This window comes from Podarcis pityusensis (assembly GCF_964106645.2).
Source record: "Podarcis pityusensis genome assembly, chromosome: 7".
Lineage (NCBI taxonomy): Eukaryota > Metazoa > Chordata > Lepidosauria > Squamata > Lacertidae > Podarcis > Podarcis pityusensis.
This window is the reverse complement of record NC_138031.1, coordinates 42,871,515-42,893,242: the sequence shown is the minus strand read 5'-3', so window position 1 is coordinate 42,893,242 and position 21,728 is coordinate 42,871,515. Positions and strand designations below refer to the sequence as shown.

Sequence of the window (21,728 nt, the reverse complement as noted above, 5' to 3'; positions counted from 1 at the left end):
CCTTCCCCTCACTTTTATATAGGAACATGCAAGCTACAGTCTGGTTGTGAGAGCCACAGACAGGGATGGCGGTCCAGATGGAATATCATCTGAATGTTCATGCGAGGTTTCTGTAACTGATGTAAATGATCAGTTTCCAACGTGTGCACAGAGCTCGGTAAGCTATTGACTAAAGCAGTATCACCAGCAAAAATCAATTCCACGTTCTGCAATACCTTCCTGGAGCAGGAACTAGAAGAGCGGTGTTCAGGGGTGGGTTTATATGCCTTTGGAAGTAGAAATGGAAGCAGTCCAGACTATCAGCCTAGTTTCTACTTCCCTTCAAAAAAATAAAATGAATGGAAAATGAATCTGTATTTCACTGATAGGAATACCTTACTAATGTCGTAAAACGTGTGATAATGTTAAGCTGACAACTATTGAGGCCAGACTTCTCCAAGCTGGGGATGTTGCTGGACTACAACTCCCATCAGCCCCAGTCAACATGGCTGATGGTCAGGGATGATGGGAAATGCAAGTCCAACAACATCTGGAGGGCACCAGGTTGGGGAAGGTTGTTTTAGACCAACTCTCAGGAGTTGACCTTTCATAGCATGTTCACACAAAATAAAGGATTTTGCACATAAAAACATTTAGCGTTTCGACTGCATATCTAAAAGAATAGGTATACAGTATATTTCTAAATAAAACAAAGGAAAATAAAGTTTAATAGTGATTGCATGCTTTGAAACCATATGATTTACAAACTGACTTGTAAATACAGGAAATGAAATACAGAGTTACATGGAAGAGAGCTGAGATTGTCTACACATACTAACTGTTGATGGGCAGCTTCAAGGTTCCTGCTGCCCGTCTTATGGATTAAAATCATATGGCAGAGAACCAAAGAAAATAAATAACTAAGAGGGGGGGAGGGGAGTTACTCTATATTGAGCTGCTGAGAACAACAAAATATACAAAACAAAAAATGGATCAGTGGGATTACCATAGCAAGCTGAGTTGTGTTTTGATTCATTGCATTTATTATAGTTTATTTTTTCCAATTAAAAAATAATAATAAAGTCCTCAGTGTGCTTCAAAAGGCAAAAAAGGTAAGGTAAAGGACTCCTGGATGGTTAAGTCTAGTCAAAGATGACCATGGGGTGTGGCACTCATCTCGCTTTTCAGGCTAAGGGAGCCAGCGTTTGTCCACAAACAGCTTAGTGGGTCATGTGGCCAGCATGACTAAACCACTTCTGGCACAACGGGACATTATGACAGAAGCCAGAGTGCACAGACATGCCATTTACCTTCCCGCCACAGCAGTACCTATTTATCTACTTGCACTGGTACACCTTCAAACTGCAAGGTTGGCAGAAGCTAGAATAGAGCAATGGAAGCTCACCCCATTGCGTGGATTTGAACTGCCGACCTTCTGATCAGCAAGCCCAAGAGGCTCAGTGTTTTAGACTACAGCACCACCTGTGTGTGTCAGAGAGATCTTTAACCTTCTAAAAACACTTTCCTTCAGCTTGCTGTGGTTATCCCAGTCACCCATAGATTGTTGTACACTATGCCATAAGTAAGCATGATACTCTTTCATTCCGTACAGCTAATTGTATCCATATGAGTGCCAAATGATACATATCAGATCATTAGTGTTCATAGCAAGTTTGAAATGAGTAGCAGCCATGTGCAAACTGCCTTTCGAGTTAGTGGGAAACCCATGCATGTGTGTCAACAATTGTTTTCTTTCTTTTCTAGTACGCAATTACCATTGTAGAAAATACACTCAATCAAGAGGCTCTGAGAATACAAGTTTTTGATTTAGATCAAGAGTATACAGATAATTGGTTTGCAGAATTTTATTTTATCTCAGGAAATGAAAATGGCAACTTTGACATAGTTCTAGACAGAGCAACTAACGAGGGTATCCTGAGAGTTATAAAGGTATGAATTTTCCTATTTTCACTGAAAGTCAAATTCTGATCCCATAACTGTTGATTGAAAGTAGAGAATATCCACTCTTTTTCATATTGTCCAAGAAACACAGAGCGAGAGATAATTGTAGTCTCCCAATAAAATAAGCTAGAGCAGGGGGTGAGGAAACTGGGGCCTTCCTGATGTTGCTGGACTACAGTTCCCATCATACCTGCCCATCAAACTGATGGGACATGTCCAGCAACACATGGAGAGCCACAGGTTCCCCATCTCCAGACTTCAGCTTTGCTTCCCAATTGACTTGCTTTATATAGTGCCTTAATTCATCTCTGTGTTGTGCACACATCGAGTGTGCATGTTTGCAAAGGGGTGTCTACACAATCAGCAGTCCTGCATGGAACATGGCTACATTACTTATCTGCTGACTTCCACACTCAGCGAATGGATGTAGAAGGTGTGAGGTCAGTGATATGCATGATTCTAGGGGTGATGTCAGCGGTTCTCCCCAGAATTTCATGCTGCTCCTTTGCAGGTATGACAAAGAGCCTGGGCTAGAAATGCAGTTTTGCCACATGTATCAGGTTCTTAATCAACCACACAGGACTGTGGACTGACAATGGCATTTCATGTTTCCTGCATTTTTTGTGTCATCTGTCAACATCTGTGCTCTGTCTGAAGCACATCTGGGGAAACTTCCTGATTCATATGTAATCTATGGAATTTATTAAACAGATTTTAAAAAAACAGAATGATCATAAGATCGTTTGACTGCTTTATTTGGATTTGACTTGTATGTGCTGGCTCTCCTTTTCGCTGCATTCAGCTTTTCTGGAAGAGTCTTGTTATGCAAGCAGCAAATGATTTTAATGCAAGATACTTTCCAGCAAATGGCTTTCTAACAATAAAAATGATATGTGTATGATTTTACTATCCATAAATGGATGTGCATAATACCTTGTGTAAAGGACCAGAGAACAGCATGCATTACATCCTGTTTCTTTCTTTGTTTTAGGAAATTAACTATGAAGAATTTTCAAGCATACCACTGAGTATTGGTGTGCGAAACATAGCTCCTTTCCATTCTTCAGTGGCTTCACAATATCAATATTCAGCGGCTTCTCAGGGTACCCCAATTACAGTACAAATAACCAATGTAATGGAAGGACCAGCATTTTATCCAACTTCAATAAAAGTATCTGCACCTGAAAGCTTAACAACTAAAACTATACTTACCTATGACGTTGGAACATTCCAAGCTATTGACCAGGATACTGGGAAAATTGCCACTAACGTCCGGTAAGATAGGCTTTGTTTTCAGGATTCTTCTTTGTAGCTCACCCCATGCATTCAGACTTATCAGAGTCTGTCTGTGTGTGTGTGTGTGTGTGTGTGTGTATTCAGTATAAGCAGGACTCCATCTTTGCACCCACACATAGACATGCATACACACAGAGAGAGAAAGCAAAGGCTCTTTTTTCCCCAAAAGGATGGAGGGTGGGGGTCTGATCTCGCCACTACTTTTAATTGTTTTCCGAGATATGGAGGGAAGGAAAAGGGAAAACTGGGATATTCCGGGATCAAATCAGAAACCAGGATGGCTTCTATGATTCTGGGACTGTCCCTGCAAAATTGGGACATTGGAGGGTCTGCATTTAGTATACAATAGGTGACCTTCAAAGTTGATCTTTCTCTGCTCTTTAAACTGCGTTTGTCAAAAATGAATTGTGGCTATTATATCGTTGATTTTTAAAGGAATGTATTTACAGTTCTGAATTTCAAATGTCAATGTTTTGTGGAGACGGAAACTTCCAAATGACTGTGATATAAATAAATTCACTAATGGTACTCATCTATAGGCCTCTGTTGAGGCCTCTGTTGAAAGAATATTATAGTTTACCTACATTCAAACCTTAGTATTTAGTCACAACAAATATTTGCTGCATGGTCTATCCCAGTGGTCTTCAACCAGTCTAGACCCAAGAAACATCTCTGACTCCTAAGCTTCCAGCAGAAGAAAGACCCATTTTCACTTTTGATTTATACTTAATGGTGCTAATAATGCACATTATTAATCCTAAAATAGCAAATCACAGAGCAATAAAAAATAGTATTATCTTAGTATGAAAACCAATGCAAGGCAGATGTTCTATTATGGCCCTTCCCAGACATGAGGAGTTCCTTGTGACATGAAAATTGGAGACTCATTATTCTTACCTACAGTGATTGTGCCTACCTGGTATAGCAGAAGTAGGAACTCCACAATCAGAGGTCTTCTAGGTTGAGCCCACCCCTGCTCACGACCGTGCAGGACAGTTACAGCACCCATTACAGATGGCTGCTGAAGTACCTTCAGCAAAGTCTTGTCACCTCTGCTCATTCTGCATAATATGTGGAACCAAAACTCTTAAGATACAACAAAAAGGTTTGCTCTCACATAACAGTATTTTCTCCTATTAAACCAAGCAAATAAAATCAGTCAGTTTGTGCAAATGTAAGCACTGTTACATCTTAAAATGAAGCCCAATTCATTTCTGCTAATCAAAAACAGCTACGTCATGGGACGTGATCCAGCTGCCTGGTTTCGAGTCAACCCAACAACTGGCGCCATCTCTTTCAACAAAGTGATTGATCGGGAATCAATCTATGTAGTCAATGGGGTATACTCTGCAGAGCTGCTAGCTATTACTAGAGGTAAGAAAAGAGCTGGTTTTTTAAATATAATTTTCCTTGCTATTTACAGGAAGTCTGCAACAGCTTGAAGAAATGCAATTCTGCAAATTGAGATAGTTCTTCCAACTATCTCATAGTCCATTTTGAGCTAGTGAAGAAAGTAGCCTTTGTGGGTTTCAAATAGCTAAATATACAAATATTCCCCCTTCAACAACTGCACCCAAATGTTGGTGTGGTAGTTTCAAATCCACACATGAAACTGATTCCCCATAAATCACCTCTGAAGACTCCACACTTCTTGAGTTCCTCTTTGTGTAAACTCTCTTCTGTCTCAGCTTCTTCAGCTTTCAACAGTAGAAATTGAAAGCGCAAAATAAATGCATGCTGCTCAGTCATGCAACAGAATGTTTACAAAGGTACCCATATTTTCAAATGAATGGAGGCACAAACTGCCGCTGAGGGACTTTTGAGGCTTTGGAGCAGGCATAGGCAAACTTGGACCTCCAGATGTTTTGAGACTACAATTCCCATTATCCCTGACCACTGGTCCTGTTAGCTAGAGATGGTGGGAGTTGTAGTCCCAAAACATCTGGAGGGCCAAGTTTGCCTATGCCTGCTTTAAAGAGATACAGGGCTCTACAAGATTTCTCCTACTGGCAGTTCAGTGCTGCTGTTCAGTGGTGTTGATCTTGATATCCAAGGATATCCTGTTTAAACTATCCAAATTATAAGAGGCATGTAAACTATCATATGTGAACTAGTACTGATCATATAAGAAGCAGGGGCTGGATCAGACCAAAGACCCATCCATTCCAGCATGTTGTTCTCACAGTGGCTAACTAGATGCCTACTGGAATCCTAGAAGCACTCTCCTCACTTGTGGTTCTTAGCAAATGTTATTCAGAAGTATATTGCCCCTGATCCTGTTTAAAGAATTGAGGCTGGTGACTATTGATATATTTTGTGGAATCAAATTCTGTAATTCTGCTGTGTGAAGGATTACTTCCTTTTGTTACTGAATCTTCCATCATTCAGCTTCATTGGATGAGCTCAGGTCCTAGAATCCTAAGAGGCTCTAGAATCCTAAGAAAGAAAATGTCTCTCTATCCATTGCCTTCAAACCATGCATAATTTTCTATACCTCCACCATGTCCTCTGCCCTTAACTTGCCATTTTTTAAAACTAAAAAGACCCAAATGTTGCAACCCTTCCACATCAGAGAGTAGTTCCAGCTCCTTGATCATTTTGGGTGCCCTTTTCTTCACCTCTTCCAGCTTCAAAATATGATTTTCAAGAGAAAGTGACCAGTGTACAACACTTCAAGTGCAGTCCCACTGTGCAGCTGTATAGCAGTTTTATTTTCAGTTCCTTTGCTTATAATCCCACACATTGAATTCACCCTTTTCACAATTGCCACGCACTACGTTGGCATTTTCATTGAATTATCCACTATTATCCCAAGGTCTCATTCCTGATCAGTCCCTGCCAGTTCAAACCCTTTTAGCACAAATGTCAATTAAGGAATTCTTGCCCTCAGTGTGCAGAACTTTGCCCTTACATTGAATTGCATTTATCATTTTAATGCACATTTGCTCAGTTCAGAGAGCTCCTTTTGAGGCTCCTTGCAATCCACCTTTTTAATTTCATCATCTTAAACAATTTGGTGCCATCAATAAACCTGGCCATCTCATTGCTCAACCCTAACTCCAAGTTCAAGTTTTTTAAAATCACTGTTCCCAATCCCTTGGGAGATACAGTTTATTATACCCCTCCATGGTGGGAGCTGCCTGTTTATTCCCACTCTCTTGCTAACCCATTTGTGACACAAAAATGTAGTTTTTTCTGAAACTGGAAATGTTCCTGCTTGCACAGATACACCATTACTGGGACTGCCTACATTTATTTTTACCAGTTTTCAAATGAACACACTGCAGGGTAATGCAGAATCAATCTGCAATGAGATTTTAGTTTCAAAATGAAACCAGTTTCTCAAGAAGCACTTTTGAGGACCAAAAAGTATCCCATAAAACTAGCTTGTGTGTGGACAATGTACTAAGTCTCCACTGATTCTAGAATAAAATGCTGTCTGCAGACAGCCTTCCTCCCCCCCCCCCCCGCCCCCACCGCTTTTTATCCCATTATCAGCCATTGAGTACGGTATTTAACAGCTGTTTAACTTCAAACAATAAAATCAACCACTTGTTTACTTTTCTGATTTGTACAAATGTAGTTTTGCCATGCTGTTTGCTTACCAGGAGTATTTTTCTTCTGCAACATAGACTAGTAAGATGCACCTGATTCCACCCACCCACCATCTTCATATAGATGTCTTTTATTACAGACAGTCCTTTCACAACAGCTACTGGTACCATTGTGCTTACTATTGATGATGTCAATGACAACTGCCCTACTGTAACAGACGAAATCAGAAGAGTATGTGTGGACAATCCAACAGCGGTAATCACAGCTCACGATCTAGATGGCCATCCATATGGTCCACCTTTTAAATTTACAATAGTGGCACAGTCTCCAGGAAGTTCATGGAACATCAGAATAGTGAATGGTGAGTACATTTATATGTAGAGATCACCTTGCCAGTCAATGCTTGCCTGACTTTCTAAGCTGGTTTACCTTCCAACACCTCCCTCCTATTGGCACCAACCATTTCTTTGTATGGTAAGTTTGTAAGAATCGGTGTGCTTTCTGGTCACTCTCAACTTGGGCATGTGGGAATCCTACACAACAGTTTGAGCAGGCATCCCCAACCTTCGGCCCTCCAGATGTTTTGGACTACAATTCCCATCATCCCTGACCACTGGTCCTGTTACCTAGTAATCATGGGAGTTGTAGGCCAAAACATCTGGAGGGCCGCAGGTTGGGGATGCCTGAGTTTGAGCATCTGGGCCACAGGAAGGGAGAAACATCTATTGAGTTTGTAGCAAACAAAGACATTCAGACAAAGGCATGGTGCAACTGTGTAATGTTATGTAATTCAGCTTCAATATAATGCAAATGTCTTGCAGTATCTGTAATCAATTAAAGCATCCCTGAGAGTGAGCCTTCTTCAACCTCATGTCCTCGAGGTTTTGGGACTGCATTTCCCATCATCCCTTACTGTTGGCCACGCTGGCTGAGACTCATGGAAGTTGTAGTCCAAAACATCTAGAGGACAGGTGTGTGAAGGCTGGGGAAGGCTGCTCAAAGCATTTGCTAGAGGAATGTTCTCCAAGCATGACCATCAAATAACCCTCTCCTGCTCTCTGGCTTCTCTGTGATCAACATGAATGTAGCTGTTGGGTACCTGCCCCCATTCACTTTTATCAGTTGATGGCCAATTCTTACAAGACATTGCTAATTAACTTCATCAGCCCAGGGAATGGGAGGGTAAGCAAAGAGAGAAGTCAGTGGCATAGCTGCACTGTGCTGCAGGAAAGAAACTCAAATGTGCTTTCTGAATGCACCCAGATGGGTTCTGAGGTTTGTATCCTACATCGCACAAGATTAGGCTCCCATCAGCACATGGATTTCTGCTTGCTCATCAGGACTTCCCCCTTCTTCTTCTACCCCCACATGCTCCCCGTGCCCTCCCCAGTTTTGCTCCTGAGGGTTGACAGAACTCCTAGAACAGATTTAGTGAACATCCATAGGAAGGAGAGGGTGAGGAAATCCCATTGTGCAAGAGGAAATCCTAACGCTGACAGCACACTCACTCAGCACTATGTTGGAGGTGACCCTGAGAGATTAATGTAGTCTAGGCTGCCCTCATAAGGACTGCTAACTTTATTTAGGAACATGAACTTGACCCTGAGCAGAGATTCCAAAGCAGAATTCTTAATCTAAATTATTATTTTTGTTTCTTCCCTCTCCCCGCCCCAAACAGATACCTCAGCAGCACTGTTCTCCCAGGATATAGAATTTGTCATTCATGAGGTCCAAGTTAGAGTGTTCGACAACAGTGGCAGAAGCTGTGATAGGCCACTGGTTATTCCTTTGCAAGCCTGTCATTGTGACCGCAATGGGAACTGTGTCAAGTCTGCCACTCGAAGAATCACTGTTACTATTATTGGTGGTGGTGCTGGTGGAGGTGGTGGTGCTGGTGGTGCTGGTGGTGCTGGTGCTGGTGGAGGAGGAGGAGCAGGAGGAGGAGCAGGAGGAGGAGGAATGGCAGGAGGTGGAACAGGCGTTATTGGTGGAGGTGGCCAGGGAGGAGTCATTGGGGGAGGAACTAGTGGAGGAGGAACCAGCGGAGGAGGAACTGGCTGGGGAGGAAGCACAGGGGGAGGAACTGGCGGAGGAGGAACTGGCGGAGGAGGAACTGGTGGAGGAGGAACTGGGGGAGAAGGAACTGGAGGAGGAACCGGTGAGGGAGCAGGCACCTGGGGAGGAACAGGAGGAGGAAGAGATGACGGAACAGGAGGAACTGGTGGTGGCACTGGTGGTGTTATTGATTATGGTGACGGTGGCACAGGTGGTTATGGTGGTTATGGTGGCTATGGTGGTTATGATGGTTGGGGCAGACAAGGAGGCGCAGAAACTACTCTTAGTGCTACAGCCATTGGCCTGATGTTCCTCGGAGGACTAATATTTGTGTGTAAGTATTCTACTGAAACTAAATTAACTATTTCTGTTTTGTTTGTTTGTTCTTTGGAATTCTGTGTGTTTTTTAAAAGGGAACTAGACCGCTGATCTTTCTTATTTAATATTTTGCTATAACATTATTGCATTAATGAAAGCTGCTCTGTGCACCTTCCCATGAAATGAGGATTTTTGACAAGAGGAGAGTTGAAGATTTTGGAGTCCCATTAACTATATGTTTATGTTCACACACTTTAAAATCACAACCTAGCCTTGAAGGAAGTATCAAGTGCTGCATTTAACACAGAAATGTGTGCTACCATAGCTTAATGCACAAGGCTAAGCTGAGGGACGCGGGTGGCACTGTGGGTTAAACCACAGAGCCTAGGGCTTGCCTATCAGAAGGTTGGCAGTTCGAATCCCTGCATCGGGGTGAGCTCCCGTTGCTTGGACCCTGCTCCTGCCAAGCTAGCAGTTTGAAAGCATGAAGTGCAAGTAGATAAATAGGTACCGCTCCAGTGGGAAGGTAAACAGCGTTTCCATGTGCTGCTCTGGTTTGCCAGAAGTGGCTTAGTCATGTTGGCCACATAACCCGGAAGCTGTACGCCGGCTCCCTCGGCCAATAAAGCGAGATGAGTGCCACAACCCCAGAGTCATCCGCGACTGGACCTAATGGTCAGGGGTCCCTTTACCTTTACCTTTACCTTTAAGCAGAGTCAATGGCCAAATAGCTGTCTTACTTGTTTCCAAAAAGCCTTAAGATGCCTCATCAACAGATAGTTCTGGGTGCAGCAATGAAAATATAGGAAGTAGCCTTGTGCTGATTCAGACCAGTGCTCCATCTAGCTCGGTACTGTCTCTACACTGACTGACAGTAGCATTTCTGGGGTTTTAGGCAGCAGTTTTCCCCAGCCCTGCCTGGAGATTGATTGGGGATTGGGAATCTTGGGGATTGAACCTGGGACCTTCTGCATGCAAAGTAGATGCTTTACCACTCAGCTATGGCTCTTCCCAACTGCACCTGCAAAGCAGATCCAGAGATGCATCAGTTGCCATAGGAGTGCTGCTCATGTAGCTGCCAGGGCAGCTGCTGTATCAGCAATGGGAATGGTGTTAAACTGGATCCCAGCACCAGTGGGCTGACTGGTCTGCTTGAATCAGAGTTATATCCTGGCACCTAATGCTGTCTCAGCCATGCCTGTTCGTGTAAAGAAGGATAAATAGAAATAATGTGTTGTTCGTAATGCTCACCATTGAAACATAAAAGTGGTTAAACAAATAGATTAAGAAATATAGATGATAAGAGAAAATAATTTAGAACAGTAAGAAAACACAATTAAAAGGACAGTAAATAGGAAACCATGGAAAGAGTGGAAGGGAAGTAAAAGTAAAGATATATAGTAACTTGGATGAATATAGATAAGTTATTATTATTGTAATTCGTGTTTTATATATATGCTGTTATCTTTCTTATTATTTTGTGCATGACTGTAACATAGTATGTGTTGTCGACAAGAAATAATAGAAAAGTAAATAAGAAAAAAGAAAGAAAGAAAGCAAGAAACATAAAAGTGGTTAGAAATCAAAGGATTCTTGGTTCTGTCTAATTTAAAATTCCTCTTGGGTCTCAGAACTTATCATTCCTTGCAAATTAAGTTGCGTATTTATATTTGGAGACAAATATATGCCATAATGCTTAAAAACGGCATCAATTTATTTTACCTCTTCTATTAGTGGTTCCAATTCTGATGTCACAGAGTGACTGTTGCGGCTATTGTGGATCTGGTCCTACTGGTGGCGTTGGGGCTGGATTTGAGCCTGTGCCTGAATGTTCAGAAGGAGCTATTCATTCATGGGGAATTGAAGGAGCACAGCCTGAAGACCGGGTTGGTTCATAACTTTGCAGAAAGCTTTACAGGATCTATCCCATTATCAATATGAAGCCTCTAACACAATGATGGACCTGTCAGACTTCCTAGCACAACCATTATTGTCTGTCCCATCTATTCCATTTCAACATTTGTATTCCACTCTTCAGTGTTTTCACTCCGAGCCGACTCCCAAGTAATATAAAAGCAACCAAAATAAGCATAGCAAAACAACATATTACTTGGTTGACTATTTTCCTCCATATTGATCTGCCCAACTGCTAGGATCAGCTGAGGCAAGTCTCCCAGGCAGAAGCAGCTCACCAGGTGGGGTGGAACTGCTGTGCTAGCTTCCTGACAGGTGAGCCACTGTTGTTTACTGGGAGGGAGGAGCAAGGCAGCAGGGAGGTTGGTGCAGTATCACCATCACTATCATTAAAATTTCTATACCGTCCTTCATCTGAAGATCACAGGGTGGTTTACAATATAAAAACACAAAAATACATACCATAATAACAAGCAAAAATAATTCTCCCCCCATCCACCCCCAGTTTAAAAGGCCATAGATTTTTTTAATTAGCCAAATGTCTCAGAGGAGTGTTTTTATCTAGCACCTAGAGATATGTAACCAAAGCCCAGGTGAACTTCCCTGGGGAAAGCATTCCACTAAGAGGGAGTGACCACAGAAAAAGTCCGTTCTCATGAATGAATGAATGAATTTATTAATACGGTCACAGACCAGCGTCAACACACACAATATCACAGATCTATCTATATATATATATATATATATATATATATATATATATATATATCAGAAATACAGAGGACAATATAAATATAACAAGGATTTAAATATAAAAAGTTAAAGTTAATTATTAGCGTGCCCCCTATAATTAACATTTGGGGGTTTGGATACCACTTGCTTCCTGCGATTAATTGCAGACGCACAGAATTTGGCTACATTTAATGTAGTCTTGGGATTCTTCTCCTCTAACAGTAATTTTAAACTATGGTGTTCCGATTCTTTCCTGGACTTTTGCGAAACAGGTGTAATAATGTTTTGCATTATTACAAATAATAATGCAGCCCTCCAGACCTCTCACAGAGGAGGCACACTAAGAAGGGCCTCAGATGGTGATCACAGGGTCCAGCTCACTTCATATGGGGAGAGGCAGTTTTTGAGGTAGCGTGGTCCTGAGCTTTTTAAGGCTTTATAAGTCAAAAGCAGCACTTTGAATTGGGCCCAGAAACTAATTGGCAGCTGGTGCAGTTGAGCCAGGATTGGCATTATATGCTCAAGTCGTCTTGCCCCAGTGAGCAACCTGGCCTCCGAATTCTGCACCAGCTGATGTTTCCAAACTGTCTTCAGAGGCATCCCTATGTATAACATGCTGCAGTAATCTAAGCTGGAGGTTAAGAGAGCATAGACAACTAATGTTAGGCTATCCTTGTCTAGGCAGGGGTGCAGCTGAAGCAGATGGAAGGTACTCTGTGCCACCAAGGCCACCTGAGCCACAAGTGACAGCGGCAGATCCAGAAGTACTCCAAAGTTGCATACCCACTCCTTCAGAAGAAGTGTAATCCCATCACTTACCTGACCTCCTGGTAGGTGGGTTGCTGCTGCGGAGGGGGAGGGGCCAGGCAGCAGTGTCAGCCTTATGCAAATTGGCTCCCCCTCCACTGCCTTGTCCCACCTTCACTCCCTGTGAACAGCAGCAGCTCTGCTGCCGGGAGGTTAGGTAAATGCTCCCACTCCAACCCAACATCTGCTTCTAATGCCTGTCTAGTTTCCCATTATGCTTGTGGTCTCTGAATCAGGCCAAAAACCTTATATTTACATCTCTTTTTTAAAAAATCCATATTTAAACTAGCTTTTTAAAATTTATTTTTATTCACTTCTTTTAGGACGTTTCAAATATTTGCGGGCAAGTAGCAAATACAGGCATGGGCGACTATGGTGACTCCTCAGGTAAGGCTAAACGGACATTGTAAGTTCAGTAAATAATACTTTTCATATTTATTCCTTCCAATGGATTTATGGAGGGATAATACAAAAGGCTTGGAGAGACAGGGCAGCTTCAGAAGCATAACCCAGCTCCACAGACTGTCTTCACCTACTATAGTTTAGATCAGGGTTTCCCAGACTTGGGTGTCCAGCTGTTTTTGTAGCCTGAAAACAGCTGGAGACCCAAGTTTGGGAAACCTTGGTTTAGATCTTGTTAGCACCTCCAACATTAACTGAAGTCCATACCACTGAAATCCAGAGATCAGCAGATGTTCCTTTGTGCATATGGCGTTCATCCATACAGATAAGCTGCTCGCCATGTGGCTTTCACAGAGGAAGTAGAAGAAGAAGAGGAGGGGGAGGGGAGGGGGGAGAAAGAAACACCTATACAGTGGTACCTCGGTTTACGAACTTAATCCATTCCAGAAGTCCATTCTTAAACCAAAACCATTCTTAAACCGAGGCCCGCTTTCCCTAATGAGGCCTCCCGCTGCCGGTGCCCTTCCACCGTTCGGCTTCCATTAATAGACCGAGGTAAAGTTCGCTAACTGGAACACCTACTTCCGGTTTTGCAGAGTTCGTATACCGAATAGTTTGTTAACAGGGCTGTTCGTAAACCGAGGTACCACTGTATATGAGCAGTAGTAGAAGCTAGCCTATTAGGATGCACTGCTCCAACAACTTCAATCTGCCCTCAACCAGCCCCACTCTGCCTGCTTTCTTGATGGTGGCACTGGCTGTCAGCTTCCTCCTCCTCAGTCTCAATATTATCCTTGTAGAACTCAGAAACAAAGAGGATGGGTGCAAAACTAGACCCTCTAGCACTACCGTATTTTTCCATGTATAAGACTAGGTTTTTTTCCTAAAAAATAATGTCAAAAATTAGGGGGCGTCTTATACACGGATACATCTTCCCCAATTTTCTTAAATCTGAGTCCACCAAAATTGGGGGCATCTTATACATGGGGGTGTCTTATAGATGGAAAAATACGGTACCTTTTGCCTCTCTCCCTTCTGCCTAACCAGACCCAAGGGGCACCAGGCACTACTGCTTGCCCATATTAATGGGGTTTAAAGTGGCTTGAATTCATCTCAGCATTGGCTAGTAGGCCAGGATGTTTGGGGGCTACATAAATCACCACTGTTCCTCCGAAAGCATCATGCAAAAATAATATGGGTTGTTGTTGTTGTTTCTAATTTTCAGATATCTATGCAACTAAGTATAAAGGTGGAGTGAGTACAGGAGTTGAAGAAACAATCGGACTCGGAGCAGTTAAAGGCTATGGAACGAATGTTGATTATGGAACTACTACAGGCTATGGAACAACAGGAAGAAAAGAAGCCTATGGAGGGACCATAAAAGAATACAGAGAGAGTGGTGTGAATATGGCTTTCTTGGACAGCTATTTTTCAGAGGTAACCCATGTTCATTTCTTTCAACGCAGGCAGTTTACTAAATGTGCCAGTTTGGGAAAAGTCCTTACCATGGTTGTATGCAACTGTCCTTGCCAGTATATGTAGGGCAAATTTCAATCCCAGGTAAACAGGAATCTATTCAGGGTCAGAGAAGTCCAAACTGCTTTTATCCAAGTTGCTGAATACAGTTGCTTTGGCAAATTGGAGGGGTGGTGGGGAAAGGTGGTGAATTTAGGATGCTTTGCACCAAGTGTATTTCTGGGTGCAGAGAAGTTATACTTGCTGGTTGTGTCTGACCACATCTGCCCCTGCCACATCATTTCCTAGGCACATCAATTTCTCCTTCTGCCCTCAACATACACTCTGCATGCCTGACCTTTGGCTAACAGCAGAAGGAATTTATCTGAACAAATCTAATCACTCCAATTGCACATTTTTTAACCACTGATATTCTGCCTGGTGCTCAATAGCAGTGCATTGCATCTCTTACTAATAGATTTATTTTCTTCTCCATGTTGATCACAAGAAAGCAAGGACTTCAATTCTGTCTTCCCCTTTCTTCATTTTTAGAAAGCGTTTGCTTATGCTGACGAAGACGAAGGCAGACCTGCAAATGACTGTCTCCTGATATATGATCATGAGGGTATAGGCTCTCCTGTTGGTTCCATTGGCTGTTGCAGTTTTATTGGTGATGATCTGGATGACACCTATCTAGATACACTGGGACCTAAGTTTAAGACCTTGGCAGAAATCTGCCTGGGTGTGCAAATTGAGCCATTCCCAGATACTGACTCAAATTGGCCATCTTTGCCCAATCCTGATCTCGATATAAGCCTGCCACCGCCTGGAACTACCATCGTTGTTAATACATCTTCAACTATGACTCCACCTCCTCCTGTTGGCAGCACGACGGTTGTTACTGAAAATACCTACACAACTACTTCTGCTGTACAGCCTCCAAGGCCTGATCCTATGCTCCAAGGCAATGTAGTGGTGACTGAGACGTATACAACGGGGCCAACAATGAAACCTCCTACAATGAATGTCGATCCTCTGTGTGGATCAAATGTTGTGGTAACAGAAAGGGTGCTTGCTCCTGGCCCGGTCACTGATTTGCATGGCATGATAGATATTCCAGAGCTACCAGATGGGTCCAATGTGGTGGTCACAGAAAGGGTGATTGCTCCAAATGCAAGGATACCCCCTTCCATGAGTATTCCTGACCTGTCTGAGGGGTCAAATGTAGTGGTGACGGAAAGAGTGATTCGACCTGTTGCAGGCATGCAGGGCAATTTGAGCATTCCTTCTGAGTTATCAGGTGGACGCAATGTGGTTGTTACTGAAAGAGTAGTGTCAGGGGCAGGAATGAGTGGAGGCATTGGTGGCATGAGTAGCATCCCTTCTGAGTTATCAGGTGGACGCAATGTGGTTGTTACTGAAAGAGTAGTGTCAGGGGCAGGAATGAGTGGCGGCGTTGGCAGCATGAGTGGCATCACAGGTCAAATGCTGAGTCCCGATAATCTCCTTAGCCAAACAATAGGATCCGCTTCTCCTGGTACGAGTCGAAGGCGAGTGACAAAATACAGCACTATTCAGTATTCAAATCAATAAAGCCTCTTGCAATTACATATTGCTGCAAAACTCCCTTTTTTTTAAGAGAGAGATTTGCCACTGAACAATGTTATTATTTATACATAGCAAATCACATGGGGGGGAAGAGACTTGCCTGAAAACTTCTTAAAGCTATGCAGACCAAAAAGGAAATGCAGAATCACTGCCAATATAGGACCACTCTAGCACCCTGCCCGCCCCCCATCCACAAATGGCAGTGAATATAATGCAGGAGCCAATGGCACCGACTTTTAATACATCATTGGTGTTGGAGAGCATTGTGGGTCCATCGTGGTGCCTTCTTAATGTCATTTGCTAAAAACACCCTGTGTTTGCTCGCCACGTTATTCAATTGTTTTTACCAGCCTGGAAAGGAAATGGAATTGTGCTCAAGGTGACTTTTAGGAACAGCTCCCTTAGGAACACTGGCCGGACTGTTTCACTCAGTTTTGGAACTGCTTGGTGTATTTCATAGTGCTTGCATAGAATCTCTTCCAAGTAGTAACTTCAGATGTAATGCACAGTTCAATTCTCTAGCTGGCAAACATGAAGGCGCTAGGTAACAAAGTGAGGGAAAGAGGAAAGAAACAAAATACATCAACTTTTGTATGACAGACTGAAATCCTGTGTGATATCACAGTCAGAATGGCAGGCTCTTATGAGCTCTTTTAAGGACAACACACAGCCCTAGCAGCAGAGGATTCCAGGTTGTATCTGGTTTAAGCAAAATTATTACAGGTCATTGCAATATTGATGAATGATGCATGTTTAAGACCCCATTGAATGCCATCAGTTCTCAGAACATATCAGCCACTCTTTATGACTTTGTATATGATGAATACAAACTCTTCCTGGCCAGCTACAGGAACCGCTCTGGTCATGAAACAATTACCTTTCTGACAGTATACATTACCATCCCTCTACTTAGTTTCCTATAGAACTTAAACTGCATGGCATACTGGCAGAAGGAACAACATACTTGGGGGAAAATGATAACAAGCCAAGAGCACAGGTACGACTAAGCGAGCCTGTTGTATCATATCTCGAAAGCAAATTTGATTATTGAATGGTTTCTCTCTGAAGAAACTTGCTCTGATAAATCTGTATTTCGACAAAAGCTTAACATCTCCGGCTAAATATTTGCTATTACCTTTTTCAAGCTGCTGCAAAACCCTAAAACTGAAATCCTATGCCTGCCATGGAGTAAGTCCCCACACTGAACCATGGATTACTTGTGGAACAAGCATAAGATTGCACTGCTACCCAAATCTTTTCTATGTTGTTTATTGCTTTCATGGAAGCTTAAATGCACACAAAGCTGAGTCAATAAAATACTGAAAATATAGACTATATTGGCCAGGATCCAAAGAGCTTCTTCAGGAACACCAAAGGGAACCTGCTTGCATGCACCCAGAAGAATATTGGGCTTTTCTTTCTTTCGTCATCATATCCCTATGCTTTATCACAAACTAACACTTTATATATGATCATGAAGGTAAAGGCACATCTGTTGGTTCGACTGACAGTTACATGTTTATTGGAGATATGGCATAGGGTGCTTCACTGGGCATGCAAAGGTCCTAGAAAAGTTCTTTGGGTTCTGGCTCACATGCTTAGTTATTTACCATATGTAAGCCGAAAGTAACTGCAGCATCAACAACATGCTCTGTAATGTAAATATATTTGTTCTTTTCAATGATTGTCCCCCCCCCCCCTTCAGATTATAATACTCTGTTCTCTTTACCTTGGAAGTGCCTTGATTATATTTGGTAGACATCTAAAGAAATTTAAGGACCTTGGTTTTTATGGCTGCTTAAAGGTGCTCCCAGTGTTTCGTTTCCTTCTGTTGTTTTATAAATGTGTGTAGTGGAACAGCCAGAAAATGAAAAGTTTCCAATTAGCAATAATGATGCCTTGGATTAACCTCATTAACTACCATACCACCACTGTCATGTCAATACAGGATCCATTTCTAATGAAGCTCCTGCAACATTATTTGGTCCTTATATTTGACTTTCCTTGTGTTACAAAGCCATTCCACTTCAACCATTTACTGGCTACTTCTCAACACAGGTTTTTAAAACATCAGAAACAGAACTTAGTTTCTCTTTGTATTTCTTTGGATCTATTCAGTTTCAGTAGCTTTCAGCACTTACAAGGGCAAATGTTCACTATAAATTTTAGACCAGTTTAACTATTATGGTTTCACCCAAAGAATCCTGGGAATTATAGCTGAGTAGGTGGCCTGAGAATTCACTGTTAGAGCTCTATGGCACAAAACTACTGATTCAATAATTCCTTGTAGGAGCAAATATATGGTCATTGTGAGTGCAGTTATGCCCACAGTCAGAGACAGTCACCATTTTGGCATATTTCAATTGTACAAGATAGTTCCATTCTGTCCGAATAATTATGTTGTATTTAAAATATTTAGTTGGCTATTAATTTTGATTTGGTTATGGTTACTTATAAATGTAAATAACCATTGCTGCTGAGCAGTCTTCATTCAACCCACAATTGTACACATGAGGAAGCCCCGAAGAAGCTAAACTTCAAGGCAACTCTTTCTCTTTTGTGTGTTAACAACAAGGACTGCCAGTAACAAATAAGCTTCTCTAAAGTAAGAAACATGCACTCATTTGATAATAGACATCAGCACATAGGTGTTTTTATTTTTAAAAACGTACTTCCTTACACAATATATTTTAAGCTGGTCTAAAATATTAGTACCCTAGAATTGCATGGCTGTAATTAGCACAGTCACTTTTCACTCTTCTCTTCATGTTTATTGAAACTACTGTCTGGGAATAAAAATAATCCTAATACAAAACCTTTTTTAATGAAAGAAGGGTTTGTTGGTTTGTTTTTGTCTGTCTATAGTATGATGCACTGATACGCCTTAGAAATGAACTGTTTAATACTTAGCAAACATAGGCTTTAACACTTGCTTTTTCACTTATCAACTAGCAATAACATTGCCCTTCAAGTACCTAAAGCACTTGTTAGTAATAACCCCTATTGCTGTTTTCTGCTGTGATCGGGTTTTGTTTTTGTTTTTTTTTAAGAATTGCTTTGTTTGTGAGTAAACTACTGAAGCTCTGTGGTTACAATAAACTGGCAAACAAGCTTATATTTGAAGATGTAAAATAATATTCGGTTTAATAAAAACTTCTGGCCAAACTTGTTTGATTTCTTTACTGATGGAAGTGATTTGTAGTCTAAAGAGATACTTGTGCTGCAACCCTAATGTTTTTTAAACATTGTTTTAAGCAATTTTTTAAAAAACATTGGACCTTGGGCCACTTGCAGGTGGGCCACAGTACCATATTGTCACTTGCCTGCCCTGCCCCATATATGTATGTCATACATCTTCGGTCAGGCCAATGCCAGCACCAATAGCTCCTTAAAGGTAAAGGGACCCCTGACCATTAGGTCCAGTTGTGATCGACTCTGGGGTTGCAGCGCTCATCTCGCTTTACTGGCCGAGGAAGCCAGCATACAGCTTCCGAGTCATGTGGCCAGCATGACTAAGCTGCTTCTGGCAAACCAGAGTAGCGCACGGAAACGCCGTTTACCTTCCCGCCGGAGCGGTACCTATTTATCTACTTGCACTTTGACGTGCTTTCGAACTGCTAGGTGTGCAGGAGCTGGGACCGAGCAACGGGAGCTCACCCCGTTGCGGGGATTCGAGCCACCGACCTTCTGATCGGCAAGTCCTAGGCTCTGTAGTGTAACCCACAGCGCCACCCACGCTCCTTGGGTGAAGAGTAAAAATGGCTGGAAGACAAAGAACGGGGTGGGAAAGGTATTCATACTCTAAGGGGAAAGGCTGTTGAAGGAAATTACAAAGTGAGATGAGACATACAGTGGTACCTTGGTTCTCATACTTAATCCATTCCAGAAGTCTGTTCCAAAACCAAAGCATTCCAAAACCAAGGTGCGCTTTCCCATAGAAAGTAAGGCAAAATGAATTAATCCATTCCAGACAATTAAAAGCAACCCCCAAAACAGCAATTCAACATGAATTTTACTATCTAATGAGACCATTGTTCCATAAAATGAAAGCAATAAACCATGCAATCTACCTGTACTACCCAGTATCAGAAACTGGCAGTGATCTACCCGTTGCCATTGGAGGAACGAGATGGGAGGAGGGAATTTAAGTGGAGGGTTGGAAACACTCAAACTGGAGGAACGAGGAGCGTGTGGGGAAGGCGGTGGCTAACTGGATCCGGGCGGGAGGGGGGAGTTTAAGTGGGGCGGGGGGAGAGGCAAAAGTTCTCTCCCCGCGCCCAAACCATCCCCCCTCCTCCCTCCTGCATGTTTTCCGGCATCATAATCTGCCCAGTCCCGGGCACGGCGGCACCGGGACGCGACAGCAGCACCGGAACGTGGAGAGGAGGCGGCGGCTGCGCTCCTAGCCGCCAGACGCTGAGCCGGGTGGGCTGGAGCCTGCTCGCAGGGCGAGCGCCCTATCCCCTGCTTGGGAATGCGGCGCCCACACTGCCTTGCCTGGACCTCGCTTGGGGTCGGGCTTGGGACAGGGGGGAAGGAGGGAAGGCGAGGGGACGGGAAGGTCAACTTGCCCAGCATAGTTCCCCCACCACACGCTTCCCCCCCCCCAAAAAAAAACACCCCACCGCCTCTGCGCCCTGGGGGAAAGTCGCTAACTTCCAAGTCTCTCTACTCTGGAATCACTTACATTCCGAGGAGCTACTTTGTACCTAGGAAAGAGGCGCTTGCCAGCAGAGGAAAGGGAAAGAAGCTGCGGCAGTCACTGCTGGGGCCAAGCCGCTCGCTCAAAACAGAAGTGTGCACTCAAATCGGATCACGTTCGGTTTCCGAAAAATGTTCGAAAACCGGAACACTTATTTCTGGGTTTGAAGTATTCGGGTTCCAAGTAGTTCGAGAACTAAGCTGTTCGAAAACCGAGGTACCACTGTACTGCACACACACCTTACAGACAACAGGCTAAGCCCAGTCTTGAGTGCAAGGGAGGGGTGTCAAAAAAGGGAGGGGGAGGGAGAGTCGTAGTCCCAGTAGCAGTGCCACTCCTCCCAGCAAATGACCCAAGTGAGGTGTGATAGAATAACATTTTACAGACAACGATTTGGATTAAAAATGGCCACAACTTTATTGATTACAGGTGTAGGTAGAATTTTTGGTTCAGGCATTGGTTATGTATCCGTTTCAGTTACTTGCCAGAGGGCTGAAACCTTTTCAGGGACGTGCCAAGGAATGTGGCCTCCCCAAGACACTGATCTACTGAACTGGCCGACCTAAGGCTGCCACTGGAAGCTCTATGGTCTATCTGCAGCAAGCTTGGTTTCTGGACCCCAAGACCCCTTTAAATGGAGCATCAGGGTGTATGTACATATATCCCTACGAGGACCATGTGCAGGTGAGGCATTGTGGGGGCTTGGGACCAGCAGGCAAACACTGATGCGGACACATATCCACACACACACACACAAGCACACTGTGTTGAAAGGTAGCACACACAGAGCATATCTGCGCAGGGCTAAACTGAGGTATGGACTGAGGGCAATTTTGCTTGGGCAACTTCCAGGGTAACTTCCAGGAAGGAAAGGCAATGAGTTCAATGAAGAATTAAAAGGGATTAAGAAAGGTGGGAGCAGGGCTAACATGATGCAATGGAG

The 21,728-nt window shown here is 43.0% G+C and overlaps 1 protein-coding gene across 1 annotated transcript in view; it reads left to right on the top strand.

The window, feature by feature from the left end:
- LOC308481827 (uncharacterized protein) overlaps positions 1-21,728 on the top strand; it is a 73,422-nt gene that overhangs the window by 15,544 nt on the left and 36,150 nt on the right. The window contains exons 7-17 of the mRNA XM_081014532.1: positions 23-157; positions 1,744-1,929; positions 2,933-3,216; positions 4,469-4,611; positions 6,932-7,153; positions 8,471-9,181; positions 10,900-11,051; positions 12,942-13,005; positions 14,246-14,457; positions 15,028-16,065; positions 16,997-17,080. Of these exons, the coding sequence (XP_080870658.1) occupies positions 23-157; positions 1,744-1,929; positions 2,933-3,216; positions 4,469-4,611; positions 6,932-7,153; positions 8,471-9,181; positions 10,900-11,051; positions 12,942-13,005; positions 14,246-14,457; positions 15,028-16,065; positions 16,997-17,080 (3,231 nt within the window). The remainder of the gene's footprint in view (positions 1-22; positions 158-1,743; positions 1,930-2,932; positions 3,217-4,468; positions 4,612-6,931; positions 7,154-8,470; positions 9,182-10,899; positions 11,052-12,941; positions 13,006-14,245; positions 14,458-15,027; positions 16,066-16,996; positions 17,081-21,728) is intronic.